Source organism: Pterocles gutturalis, unplaced genomic scaffold, assembly GCF_000699245.1.
Source record: "Pterocles gutturalis isolate BGI_N339 unplaced genomic scaffold, ASM69924v1 scaffold21558, whole genome shotgun sequence".
NCBI lineage: Eukaryota > Metazoa > Chordata > Aves > Pterocliformes > Pteroclidae > Pterocles > Pterocles gutturalis.
In genome coordinates, this window is record NW_010126184.1 from 35,765 (window position 1) to 49,970 (window position 14,206).

At 48.3% G+C, this 14,206-nt stretch overlaps 1 protein-coding gene across 1 annotated transcript in view; it reads right to left on the bottom strand.

Moving 5' to 3' along the window:
- The window catches only part of NKAIN4 (Na+/K+ transporting ATPase interacting 4), a gene marked incomplete at its 5' end in the record, with an annotated part of 24,642 nt that extends 18,512 nt beyond the window's left edge, over positions 1–6,130 (bottom strand). The window contains 2 exons of the mRNA XM_010078896.1: positions 5,214–5,294; positions 5,987–6,130. Of these exons, the coding sequence (XP_010077198.1) occupies positions 5,214–5,294; positions 5,987–6,130 (225 nt within the window). The remainder of the gene's footprint in view (positions 1–5,213; positions 5,295–5,986) is intronic.
- Positions 6,131–14,206: the final 8,076 nt, after the last annotated feature.

The window sequence follows — 14,206 nt, forward strand, 5'->3', positions numbered from 1 at the left end:
TCAAGACCCAAAGCAATGCTGTTCCTTCGCGTGTGTCCCTGGCTGGACATCCTCAGAGGATACCTGCGCTGACTGGGCACAAGAAAAGAACATTCAAGAAAATCACTTAATTGACCTCCAGTTGCTCAGTGCTTGCTAGGGGCTTGGAAAAAAAAAAATCCCAGGATGTCTGTTTGCTGGCTTCATTTGCTAGCAGAGGGTTGAAGAGAAGTGAAGGTACAAAATAACAGCTCACTAAAATCAGGAGAAAGGAACCCGTTGCAAGAAAGTTTAAAACCCAGCTGTTTCCCAAACCTTTCTGCAACACATTTGGATTCTGAACACACTGCAATATTCCCCGAAGTGGTTTGCAGGTTGGAAGATGTTAATGAGTCCCAGAAGGGAGCCAGCCCCACTGCCGGCAGAGGGAGGGCTCCGCGGGTAACCGCAGCCCCCTTGTTCTCGACAGGCTGCTATTGCAGGGCTATCGCTTCCTCTGACCTTCAGCCTGAAGAGAAATGTGAGCAAAGAGTGACACGAGGTGCTTCTCGGGAGCGTGTTGAAGGCCAGCCAAAAAAATCACCTATCACTGAGGTGCTGTAGCACCTGGTTGCCATCCATTTGCCATCAGCGTGAGAAGGGAGACAACAGCACTGAACCTGTCGTACCGGCATTTCACAGATCCTTATTTTCCACTCCCAGCCTCACCCCCCATGTCCCATGGGGAAAGTCACACCTACCTCTGACACCCACCAAGCCAGCTGGGCTCCTTTTCTGAACTAGTTTTTTCTGAAAGCTGTTCTGAAATTATTTTCTAAGGGACACTATCAGAGATGCTTGTATTTCTTGTTGTTAACAGCCTTCTGAACCACCTCCCCCCAAATTTCCTTAATTATCAAGCACGCCAACACTGTAATGGCTCTGGAAACAAATCAAACCCTGTATGGGAGCCCCCAGAGCTTGGTAGCAGAATAATTTTAAATCTTTTCAGTTGGAAACTTTTCTTATCAAAATAGGAAATATGATGTTTATCCTTTAGACATGCGTGCTGAATAGCTGAATCACCCTGGGACAACACAGAAGCACTTCCATTGTCTCCGAGCAGGCTTGTGACAATGCCACAGCATCTAAAGGGCAAATCCCAGCTTCCAGTTTCTAAATTTAGATGGAGTTGAGGGAGAGTTGTAATTGCACATGCATTTATCCATCCTCCTCACAGTATTTTTTCCAGGTATAAAGTCATCCCAAGGTGCCATCCAGATTCTCTGGAATACAAATAGCTCCCCATCTGACTAATAAGGGCTGCTTCCATCTCAAGAGGAGATTTAGACCACCACCAGAGCTCTGGATTCAGATCAAAGCACTGGGTAGAGAAGAGAGAATATAAAGGAAGGGGAAAAAAAAAAAATCATCATTCCAAGATGAATAATTCCAGAGGGAAAAGACAAAGGAATACATTGAAATACAGAACCCCAATTCCTCAAACCTCTCTGAACGTTTCTCAATCGTTTCTCAAGTATACGATGAAGAGTCAATCAGCATGGCAGCTGGACAGACAGATGCTCACATGTCTTACCAGCAGGATTTTAATAATTAACTCAAACTGGGGGGGTTGCAGGCAGGACTGTGCCTCGCACTCGAGTAGACAGGGAGAAGCTTGACATGTTATTTCAAGCACAGCCTAGAAACTTCAGACATAGCTCCCAACAGTTCACGGAACCAAATGGCCAGATGGACAAAGAGAAAAGAGGGAGACGGAACAGGAACAGAGCAGAGGAGGAGGAACAGCAAGCTGGAAATGGGGCTGTGAGCCCCCCCACAGAGCCGCAGCACAGTGCTTTCGGGGAGGCTGTGTGTCCCCCAGATGCTGCCAGCGTGCTCAGAACTGCGAGCAGAGCAAGTCAGCAAGGCGATGCTGCCAAAAGCTGCTCGGAGCCACATCACCATCTCACCGCCAGCGCTGAGAAGCAACCCTTCCAGTGCAGACTGCGGTACCTCCGCCTGCTCGTTGGCAAAGCCCTTACAGGAACGCTGGCACAGGCTGCCTGCTTAGGGAGGCCCTTGCAGCAACAAGGGAAGTGCTGTCTTAGATTTTTGTGCTGATCCATTTGTGTCTTGCCACCTAACTGGAGTTCTGCTGTGCCATATTTCACACTCATTCCTACCAAGAGATTGCAAGACAAAAAGTGACAGGACAGAAAATAGACATCAGGCCAGTGTAGTTCTTCCAAGAAGCAGAGAATAGATTCACAGAGAATTTTCCTTTTCAGTACAAATAACTCCGGGTAGTTATAACTAGTGGTTAGGAGGTAGGTGGTTAGTAAAGCGTTGTAACCACCCTGAGCAGGGCTGGCTGGAATTGCCATTCTCTGGGTTTCCACAGCCAGGAGAGAACAAGCACTGCTGGAGGAACCTGGGGGATAAAGGAGCACTTGAGGAAATGTTGTGTCCCTTTCCTCCTCTTGACCCCTTTGCCAGATTGCTCGTGGGCTGACACGGGACCTTACCTCACACCCCCACAGCCGTGATGCCCCTGGGTTCTGGTTTCGGATCAGCCGGGCATGAGAATGAGTGTCCATGCTCAGCTCAGCCCTGTCCTGCACAGCACCTCCCTGCTTGCATCCTGCACTCCCTCACCTCTGTAACATCACATCTAGGCACCAGAGCACAAATAATTATTTGCAATAAGTGCACAAAACCATTTCCTCATTTTTTTTCAATTCTCCAGGCTTTTCCTAAACTTGTTACAGCAGAACCACTTGGATCCTTTCTCCCCTTTCTCACCCCACCTGAGTTATCACCTGTCTCAGTTGCACTGGGCTGTCACTACCAACCACCAAGTTCACAAACTCCATTCCTTCTAGCTCACTGACCTTTCTGCATTTTGTCATTATCCATTAGCCAGCTGCTGACAGAGATCTCCCTGGAAGCCTGCCCTTGTCAGGAACACAGAGGAGGGAGCACGGTGCTGGCAGGGATGCTGCTCCCCACTCCCCCCCAGCTCTCTCCTGACCAGCTCCATCAGCCTCCCGCCACCAAAGCTCTTCTTCCAATATTTGCAGCCTACCTGCCTGCTCCCAGGCTGATTGCAAGCTTTGACTTTGACTTCTTCCTAGGAACTAAAGGACAGTTTCCTCCGAGAGCCTGTCCGACACTTGCTGATCCATGCCCAGGTGTCCTTCTGGGGCCTGATCCCAAGACTACAGAGATCAGTCAGACTCTGCAGATGTCAGCTGGCTTTGGATCAGGTTTCTAGAGAAAGCAAAACTGCTCTTGAGTCCTGCCTGCAAGGGATCACACTGTCCTCCAGAAATCCTGTTTCAAGCATATCTTTTGTCCTCCTGTGGAAGTGAGGTTCTATTTTGCCATTACACAGACCCAAATAACTTCAGTTAAAGGGGAGGAGGAGGAAAGAAAGCAGCATCATAAGTTTTTCTTACAAGACAGCCTTGTAACTCATGAAGAACAGAGAGAAGGCTGTAAAGGATTTTACTGCCAAACAAGCACAAATGCTCGTTTTGCCCGTTGCCACCAAACTAACAGCATTAATTTCTCATTGCATCTCTAGAGGAAAGTCCAGAGTCAATGACAACTTATACTGCAGCCCAACTCTATAAAAAGGTCCCCAGTCACAAGTGTCATCCTGGGGGCTAACTGAAGGTTCTCTGGGCGCTGGCTTTGCTAAAACGAGTCCAGCACAGAGCAAGGTTACAAGGTGAAGCTCCTCTGGAGTGGGGAAAGTCGAGCTTGCTGTGCTGTTTGAATTGCAGAACAGAACACGATGTGTTGCAGGGCGGGTTGGGATTAGTAAACACAAGTAATCAGCTGGCTGGAAGCAAACACTGGCTGTCAGAGAAGCTCCCAGGGCAGTTTATCAAGCCAATATTTCCTCTGCAGAAGGGAGCTTTTAAATAATTACATAAAATTCTTTCTTAGTTGGCCACAGTCAACACCGAGATCATCTCAGGCAGAGCTTTCAGAGCATGAGTAATCACTGTTCTAAGCAAGAACTCTCTCAAAGTTTCTGTGGATAATTGAGAGGGGAAATGGAGATTAATTGAGGAATTAGGAGGTTACATTTTCTTATCTGCAAAGGATTTCTGCTGTCACTCATGACTTGCTGTAGGCCTGATAAAAACCATAGTGCAGCTCCAATTATGACTGCAACTTAGATGGATGACCTGAGAATTTAGGCCAGATGTAGAGTGCTCTGAAATGAACCTGCATCCTATAATCCCTCTGAGTCTGCTAAGCTACAGCAACACTTAGTAATTCATTGCTTACAGCCCAGGCTTAATTTGGGGCCTGCCTCCCGTTTTTATTATTTCTGACTCACCCCTCATTAGGCAGCCAGCAATACTTAGCTTATCTGGCCTTCAAAGAGCTTCACATATTAACTCACAACACCCCTGGCCAAGAGCCATGAATAACTACCTCTGTGTTTAAGAAGAAATTATTCAGACAGGGAAACCACATCACCCCTGAGGCTGCATCCCGAGGGGATGCTCCAGCCTCCCCAGCATCCCGCTGGTTTGGTCAGCAGAGAGGAGCCTCTCCTAAAAGGTGCAACGGGAAATATTTTGCCTGGTGTGGGAACAACCAGGTACCTACCCCTGCTGCTGAAGAGCGCTAGGTTTTCAGAAAAAAATATGAAGAGCCAGTCAGGTATGGAATTACAGCAAAGCTCTTGGTCCAAGTCAGCCCAACCTGACCAAGTCCCTGCTGCAGCTCTTCCCTAGCAGGGAGAACATGTTTACTGCTGCAGGAAAGCCTCCCCCTCCAGTCCCACACCTTCTTCCCAAGGTGTTATCAGATCACAAGGGGATCAGCTGTAATCCAGTTAGCTCAGAGCCTGCCTCAGCCACCTCTGCACCATGGCTTGGGATTAGCCCTCACACCCCATCTCCCCGTGGGGTGGCCCTGCTGCCAGGTTTGCTCTCACCTTTACAAGGCAAATACACTCTGCCCACGATGAGGGCAGGGTTCATTACAGCCACCGCCTGAACTGACCACCAAAAGGCTCCAGAAATCAGGATCAGCTCCCTGTTTCCACCATCCAGCAAGCAGTACTCCTCCATCTCCTAGGGAGGCATCCCTCTCCCCAGGCAAGAGGGCAGGACCTGCTCCCAGGCAGCCCCCTGCCACTCACCTTAACCCCCCTCCCTCAGCTCCCAGCTAAGCGCCATCCCCTTTGATGCACAGCCTGGGCACTCACCCATAAAGCTCCTACTCACCTTTGAGAGCCCTCCCACTTCTAAGTAAAAGCAGATGATGAAGATGTTCCAGGTGACCCACACTGCAGTCCAGATGGCATACTAGAAGGGAATGGAGGGGCGGAGAGAAAGAAGCAATAAACATTTGGAAATCACTAGAATTAGTTTATATAGATGTGACCCAGCTGGGGGCAGTTAAATGTGCTGAGTCAGCGCTGCAATCATTTTCTTTTCCTCTCTTTATTTCCCATAAGCAGATGGTCCCTTGCCTGACACAGGGGCAGAAGTTTGGAGGGAGTGGAAGAGTTTCTGCCATGCCTTTGTCCAGCATTTAATTCTCCCTGTCTGTTGTGTGGTATCTTGGTGTTACTTTGGCACCAGTAATAATTATCTGGTATCTTCCAAGTTTGGAATAAGTACAGCAGAAGTGCAGTACACTCAACAATGTGCTCCTAAGCACAGCCAGGCACCTCCTGCTAAAACTGTTTGCAATGCTCATGTCTGATTTCATAGAATCATGGAATCACAGGATGGTTTGGGTTGGAAGGGACCTTAAAGCCCACCCAGTGCCACCCCCTGCCATGGGCAGGGACACCTCCCACCAGCCCAGGTTGCCCAAAGCCTCATCCAGCCTGGCCTTGAACCCCTCCAGGGATGGGGCATCCACAGCTTCTCTGGGCAGCCTGGGCTAGTTCCCAAGGGCTTTACTCAGTTCCTCCTCACTTGCCATATCCCCCCAGAGCAGAGGCTGCGGGGGGCTCTGAATGGCTCTGCACAGAAGGAACGTCACTTACCACCACTATGTAGCGAGGTCTGTACTGGATAGTGCCGAACAGGCCAAGGATGACGATGATGATGTGGAGGAAGTTGGCTAGAATCGGGGCCCACTGGTATCCCAGGAAATCGAACACTTGCCTCTCTAGTGCAGCAAGCTGGAAAGGAGAAGAAAAGGAGAGTTATGGCTTTTTGGCTCCTGAGGGTTATTCTCAAGGTTTTTACATCCTCCCTGAGCAGCTGAAGACGTTACTCCATTCCCAAAGCAATTTCCTGCCTAGGAACCAGGGCAGTAGAACAGAACACATGTCTACACAGCCCCACTTCCACTTTGTACTCATCCCATCTCCCCCAGGGGCTGAGCTGATGCAGACCAGTGAGCTCCAGTGCCTGTGGGGGGGCACAGCCTCTGTTCTGTGCACGTTGCCATGGGGAGGTGGCCCTGGCAGAGGTGGGCAGTGGGACAATAAGGACTTTGAAGAGCTCATTTGTCAGAGCCTTCAGCATCACTCCGTCATTCCTGACACCTCTCATGTTTCTGCTCTCCAGGACACATCCATCAAAGCGAGAGAGAGAAGGAAACTCTCTCCTCCACCTTTGCCCCACGGAAAATGCTGCCGCCCAGCAAAGAAATTCTGCAAACACGTTGGTTTTCAGGAGGACAGGCTGTGCTCCTCTGCTGCACTAATGACATGATTCAAGGCCAGTACTATGTTCTAGAAATAAACCTCCGTTGCTGTTAAATAAACCTCCTCAAGTGCTGGGCTTGATTTTCAAATTGTTTTTGCATAAAGATGTGCTTTTCATCTGCAGCCATCATCTGTGTATCACTGGTCCCTGGATCTGAGCTGCTGTGCAACACATGCAGCTGAAATAGCCCAATAAATGTGCAATTGCATGCTGGCCTTTGCATCCCCCCAGCCTTTAAATATTACATCTATAGGTGAAAGAGTGAGTGGAGGGGGCCAAACAGTTCCTGCAGAGATTTCCTCTTTGCTTGTCTTCACTAGCGCAGTGCAACCAACCTCCCCCATCGACCAGCAACTTTGCTGGTGCTAAGGCACAGCAGATTTCCCTGCCAGGGTAAGATTTCAAATTTAATTATCATAGTAGCACGCTGGGATTGCATTATTGCATTTCGTATTTATTTTCACTTAAATAAATAATTACAATTTCCCATTGATAGTTACTATTAATTTAACTACTGATTAGACATTAACCATGGATTATCCTGGTCCTCTGTGTGTAACCAGCTATGTGACATCTTTCCCTGGCTTGGCTTTTAAATGGCAGCTGGGGACCAAGCACTGGAGCATCTGGAATGGCTTAAAGCATTAAGGATGTGAGTGGCTGCAGGTCCCAGTCAAGCCACATCCATCAAATGACCATTTTTCCTCCTTCTTCCTGCATCAGTGGGGAAATCATCTTCACACCTCTCTGGGGCTAGGAAGGTATTGCCATTCTCAACACTACGTTGGAAGTTCAGCAAAAATCTGTGTTTCAAAGAAATCTCTATCAGCTCTGGCTAAGGGAGATCAATCAGCACGGCGATAACAGGTTCCCCTCTCTGACATCTCTCTTCGCTGGCAAAGGGGAGCAGGGACAGTGAGGAGGGCATGGAGGCAACCTCCAGAACTGTCTCTTCTGCAAAATAATCACTCTTCCCTTTGAAGCAACCCACACTGCCCCATTCCAATCAATGTGAACCGCCTGGAAGGTGCTGTGAGATGTGCTGCATGGCCACACGTGGGGCTCTGGGACTGGAATGGGATAAATGCCACTCGTGTCCCTGTTCAGGCTGCTGTCCCCCTGAGCACGGCAGATTTTCTGTATCTCATCAGAAAGAGCACTATTAGCCTAAACGCTTAATCTGTTAGGAGGGGATTAACGCACATACCTTAACGATATTGGGAAATTTGGAATCCTGACTGGCTGGCAAAGGGTCACTTCACTGTGACCACTTCATCCAATCAGGCAGTTAATGGGCTTTGTGCGTTATGTTAACGAGGGACTATGTGCCACAAGAGCCAATGCCACGGTGCATCAGTGAGCCGAGGGGACGCAATGGGGGTGTTATCCGCAGAGATAATGCCCTGCTCAGCTTCACCTCTTGCCTTCAGGCCCTGAAAAGGGGGATGAAGATAAATCCTTCCCACCCGTGCCTCCTGCCATGAGTTTTCCCACTCGGGCATCCCTGTCCAGAAAAGTGTTTTCTTCTCACAAATGAACATTTGCCATTAGGGCTGTATAAAAAGGGGAAAACTTGTCCTTCCACAGCTTCATGATGTTTCCTGGCTTGTTTGGACCAGGGCAGACATTGGTCTGTGAAGGGAGAGGTACCCAACTGTCCTGGTACCCAACAGACCTGCCGATCTGCACCGACTTCAGACTGGGGCACAGCTCCTGGAGAGGTCCCCGGTCCCCATGCTGGATTTTTCCCTGTGATCCCAAAAGTTAGCTTGATGTCACACTTCCCTCTTTCTTACTCTGATTGCCCTTGTCTCCAGGTTGTTTCTGTCCTGATTTATCTTCCTTTGTCAATTTATCATCATTTTTTTGTGTTTTGTGTCCCTGGCAGCTGCAGGCTGATACAGAGATGGGCTGTGCCTGTCGCTGGTCCAGCTGCAGGAAGCAGAAGCTGGGTCAGTGGTACACCTTGGAGTGATGTGTGAGCTCAGGCAAGCTGTTTCCTCATTATGAAAATAAAAGCAATTTTCTGTAAGATGTGTGTTGGTGAGAAGCAAAAACACTTGATGCTGAAAACTCCAACACCAGATTACTGACAGGCAGGTAGCGAGTCTGTGCTGCAATCCAGCCATGAGAAACATAGCCTGAAGGTACCCTGGGCTTGTCCCTGCTCGCCCAGGAACCCAGCAAAACTAAGGAAATATTTGCTAAAAACAAACAGATAAACAACCATTTCACCCATTGCACTACAGGTGTGTGTGCAAAGCTCAGCCAGTGAAGGCTGCTGAGATTTGCGGGTGAAGAGGGCTGGTGTTTGTGCTAAGCTGGGCTTGATTTGAGGTTGGGATGTGGAGAATGTCACGGTTCAGTCCCCATTCCTTCTGTCTGGCTCAGAAATGGCAGGGTCAGGCTTTGCCCCTGCCTGGGGGTACTGACGTATCTGCCCCTCGTACTGAACCCCTCTTGGGTCCCTTCTCTCGAGCAGGGCAATGCCATCTTTCTCTGCTGCTGCCAGGTTTCTGCAGAGTGATCGCCTTGCTGTAGCGTTCTTTACGGTGATCCACACTATTTGGATGCGAAAGCCTATTATATTCTAGAGATATTGGTTGTAAAGAGAAATTTCGCAGATTGTGGCACAAGTTTCAACCCATTCGAAGCTGACAGGACCTTTCCATCAGGGAGGACAAATTTTTCTCCTTTATGACTATTCTTATTAAAACCAGGATGCCTTCCGCTCCTTTTGCTTCTCTAGCCCATGGAACATTTTTACCATTCATTCTTGAAATTCAATGATTTGTTGTGGTACTAAAATCCAAATAGTTGTGGCAGACTTTTCTCTCCTGAAATAAACCACATTTCTGCTGATCTGAGCGAAACCAGAGCTGCAAATAACCATGGGAAGCAATTGCTAGCCAGGCAGACAAAACAAGGCAAAGCTCTCAGTTGGGCCATCGTTCATTTATATAGTCAGGAAAGATAAGAAAGGTGGAGAAGATGCTCTGCAGTTTACAGAGAGTCCTATCACATAGCTCACAGACAGAAAGGCTTTGCAAACCAGCACAACGGGACATGCTCAAGGTCTTTACATTATTAAAACTTCACCCCAGAGGGAAGCTGCAGCTGAGCTGGAGGGAGCGTTGCCTGATGGAGCCCATTGCAGAATAGGAAAATGGTCTTAGAAAACATCTCAAAATGTGGAACTGTTTCTTGTTGGGGGGTTCAGACCCTTCCAGTTGTGTTTCCAACAGCTCTGGCCGGACAGTGTTGCTGGCAGATGTTGATGCCAGCAGGACACTCTGATCTGATTCAACATGGGCTGGGGGGTGCTTGTGTGAATTCTGGTCCCTCAAATCTTTTCTATTCCCTCTTCTGTTGCTCCTGCCATGCTGATGAACTGGACAGTCCAACCTGCTCCCCTTGTGCCCCTCTACTGCTAAGGAAGAGGGGATGCTGATGGACAAGCCAGTTATCTGTAATTCTTTAACTCCCCATTCTTTATAGCCTGCTATCAAGGCCATGTTATCAGCTAGATTTGCTCTTCTTAGTTTATTAAGCTTTCAAAGCCTTTAATCTTATTTGGTTTGGATCTGTGTCTTTCATTGCATTTCTGAAATCAATTGGGACACAAAATAACAAATATGGCTTTCCAGATGTTGATGTGACTTGTACAGATGGAGGAAAAATGCTCAAAAAGCCCAATGACAGGTACAGAGGATGTGCTGCCTACACACACACCCATATGTATCTGTTTCCTGCAAGCAAAACTGCTTTTAATGCTTTCCAAGCTCAGCTTTAATAAGAGATTTCATGTTAAAATGAAATGTTAGAAATAAATATACAAGCATGCAATAAATGGAGCAAATGGGAAAGGCTGGTCCTACTGCTATGGGCCAGCCAGGACTTAAGGGAGATACTCCTGCAAAAAGGAAGAAAAACCATTTTACCCAGAAACCTAGACAATTTTCCACTTAAAAAAAAAAAACAAAAAAAGTGGAAAACTATTAAAAAAAGCAACTTGAAATCTCTTTCGCTGGTCTTTGTCTTTCACCGCTGGAGTACACAGAGCGTCACACACTGCTCCAGCTCCTGCACTGCCCTTGTTCGTGGTGTGCACAGCTGCCTCGGACCCCTGCGTGCCTATCTACAGCTTCCACACAGACAGAATTTGCAACTTAAACCCCTGTATTTACTTGCTCTCCAGCCTGAACTGAGAAAGAGCCTCAGCTGCAGCCCTGGGTCACCACATCCAGGGCTGCCTGGCTGGTTCCTGATGGGTTGATTCAGCCTTTGATTTCCTGCCAACTGGCTTTGCTTTTTAAGAAGATGCTCTTTGTTTGTCTGCTGTGCAAACACCATCAGAGCGGCCAAGACTTTCACTGAAAAAGGTCACGGGTCTTTTTTCTTCAGGAAAAACTTGCATTGATTTCCTGAGGAATTTCTGGCCATGTGATGGCTGACGGCTTGAGTTCAGGGCAAAGTCGCAGTCCTGCTGTCCCTATGAGACACCATCTAAGGATGGAAATTGAAGTCCAGCTAGCTTAAAGAGCAGGAAGAAATTAAAAAGTCTCAAATGTATACTTTAAAAATATATATCTCTTTAGGTTTTGAAGACTAATATCTTTCTTTTTGGTTCTTTCAATCAGTTTAAGTTTGGCAACACTAAACACCTGTCTGCTCTGTTTATTATTATTGTACTGGTATTATTGGTATTGTAATGATATTATATCATTATGCAGAGTCTTTCTATACCATTGGTTTGTGTTTGTGCATGGTGAAGCAATGCTAGATCAAAAGGATCCTAAACCCGAGCTGCAGTGGGGTGAAACTATCAGCAGCGAGCAGAAAATTCCCTTCTGTGCCGGTACAGTGGCCAGTAAAATTATTAAACGATAAGTCTGCTATTACCACAGAGACTGCATCTCTAAATAAATATGAATGGTTGTAATAGGTGTTTAATTAAGTTTATCTGAAAAGGCAGTTCGCTGAGCCACTGCTTCCCATCCCCCTGACCGAGGGGCTCATTCTGCCAGGTGCTGCGTCCTTGTCCCTTCTAAAGTCAGCATCTCCTGTGCTAATACCCGCCACATTCATGAAAACTAATTTTTCTTCAGTAAGTGTTGTCAAGGAAACCTTCCTCGGGGCCTTGTGATGCACAGCTCCATTCCCAGCATCCCCCACCCAACCACAGAGGTCAAGAGACTAATTGCCCGGGACGTCTCTGTTTGTCACTCTGTCTCTCAGACATCTTTGGTCACTCTGGCCACTGGATACAATAAGCCCCATTCTCTGCTCGGTTTGCTCCGTTTGCTCCCCAGAAGCTGCTGAAACCCCTTCTATTCACACACACATTCGAGAGGCCCCCAATAACAGACCTTAGAGCTTTCAATCATTTATGTTTCAGCAGCAAACTCTGGTCACTGCGATGGCCTGGAAGACCATCACCTGCTGAGGGTCCCCACAGCTGGAGAAGTCACCGTTGTGAGCCCCACAGCAGGTCACTGTCCTGCAGCAAGGGCTGGCTGCTCCTGGGGAACGGCACACCAGCAAACACAGCTTTCAGGCTGCACCACGCCATAGATGAGGTTCAGGACTTCTCCCACCCCAGCACCATCCTGCACAGAGCCTGGGCAGAATTCATCCCTCGGTGTGGTTCAGGACAGCTTCCCTGCTGAAGCCTGGAGCATCCTGCTGTTAAACAGCCCAACGTTGAGTCCTCACCTCCTCCCCCCCTCTGGCCTGGCACCTCTGTGCTCTGGATTGTCCCCTCCCAGTGTCATTTTGTGTGTTGGCAACGATGCTCTCAGGAGTGCCACTGCTTTGACCTTGATCCCCATGCTTAGCTGCAAAGCAAACATCTTAGCTGCAAAGAGATGTCATTATTCTCTCCCACATGCCTGAATGCTGTTTAGCATTCCAGGAAAGGCACAATCCTTGCTAAACATAAGGGATGGGACTGGATCTGAAGCGGTGCAGAATCCTGTTTGTGTCTGGAGTCAAGGCTCCAGCTTCAGAAGGACTGAGGTTCCCTAGTCCATCACGTGTAGCCACCAGCAGCGCTCAGCTGAAGACACAGGCTCTGCACAAGCATTTACGGACAAGCATTTATGCACACAAATCTCTTAAACCTTTTTTCTCCAGGTTTTGGGTTGAGCCATGCAGTGGGCAAAACAGCAGGGATATGGGAAGGGAGAGAAGGCGCTGGGGGAAGGCAGCAGCTGGCAGGACTTTCTCTAGCAAGACTCTGAAGTCCGTGGTCCCTAAAAAGGGCACATCCCCAGGTGCAGCGTAAGTGTGGCAGCCCCTCTCTGGCTCCACAGCCCTCTGAAGGGGGTGATCAGCAGCACAGTTAATTAGCTGGCATATAACATTACAGAGGAGAGAAGAGGTTGTGCAGCACTGACTGCTCAGAATACCACTCCCAGGAAAAGGACAGCTTTCTAGGAGGCATGTTTCAGTAGAATGAATACCCTGTACTGCCTAAACTTCTCCCAAAGCAGGGTCAGGTACGTGCCTGGTGAGATTTCTGCTCTGTACACCCCACACAGCCTCTGTCCATTTGGTTTTCCTGGAGCACCTCTCGCCTGGGGGCTCAGGCAGACCCCAGGGATGCAGAGGGGTCTGTGCAGCAGCAGCAGCAGCAGCAGGTACCTGAGCTGCTCCGTTCCCTTTGCTCCTGCTCGTGTCTCCTGCACGCTGCTTTGATTGCTGATTGCCCAGATTAGCAATTAGGCTAAATTAATAAGCAGGTGCCTTTGTGATCCAGGCAAAAAAGTGCTCTGACAAGAATGACAAACTTGTTTTATTTGTAACCTGCATCAACACTCACACCTAAATTTCCCAAACATAATTAATCTGTTGTGCCCACGATGCTCCCCCCCAGCTTTTTTCTGCCCCTCAGTTCCATAGCTCAGCTTTGCCTCTCCAGCTTTGCAGCAGAGAGAGGGGGCACTACAACGAAGGGGATGTGACTGTATTTGCAACAGATGTAAAAAATAATGAGTTTCTTCCACAAGTGCCTGACCTTTTTGTCAGCCAGACGCTCTGTAAGGCACAGCCTTGTCCCAGGCTCAGGCTCCACACTTGTGGCAGTCTAGTCCTGGCTTTCCCTCACTTGTTGGAGGACTTGCCGTCCTATCTTAGCCCACCTCATACTGGTGATGGTGGGCAAACATCCTCGCTGGTCCCCACAGCAGCATCCTGGCGTGGCAGACAGCTTTAGCACTGTGCGGGGGACCTTTTCCCACCAGTAACACAAATTGCCCTGTTGAGTGAAGTATATTAAAGATGTGCCATTAGCTCACCGGCCATTTCCCTCGGGAGATCTGCTACCATTTATGAAGCTGTGTAAGTACTATAAAGGCTGTGAGGCAAAGCAGTGCTGGAAAGCAGGAATTTAATTTTCTAATAGAGAGATTAATTCCCTGCCAACGGGGCATATTCCGTGATCCCTGCCTCTGCTCAGCCAGGAAGGTTGTCCAAAGTTTGGGCTTGTTCATATGACAGGGATGCAGGGAAAAAGTGAAAATGCTTAAAAATTAGTTGGTTGGGTGTAG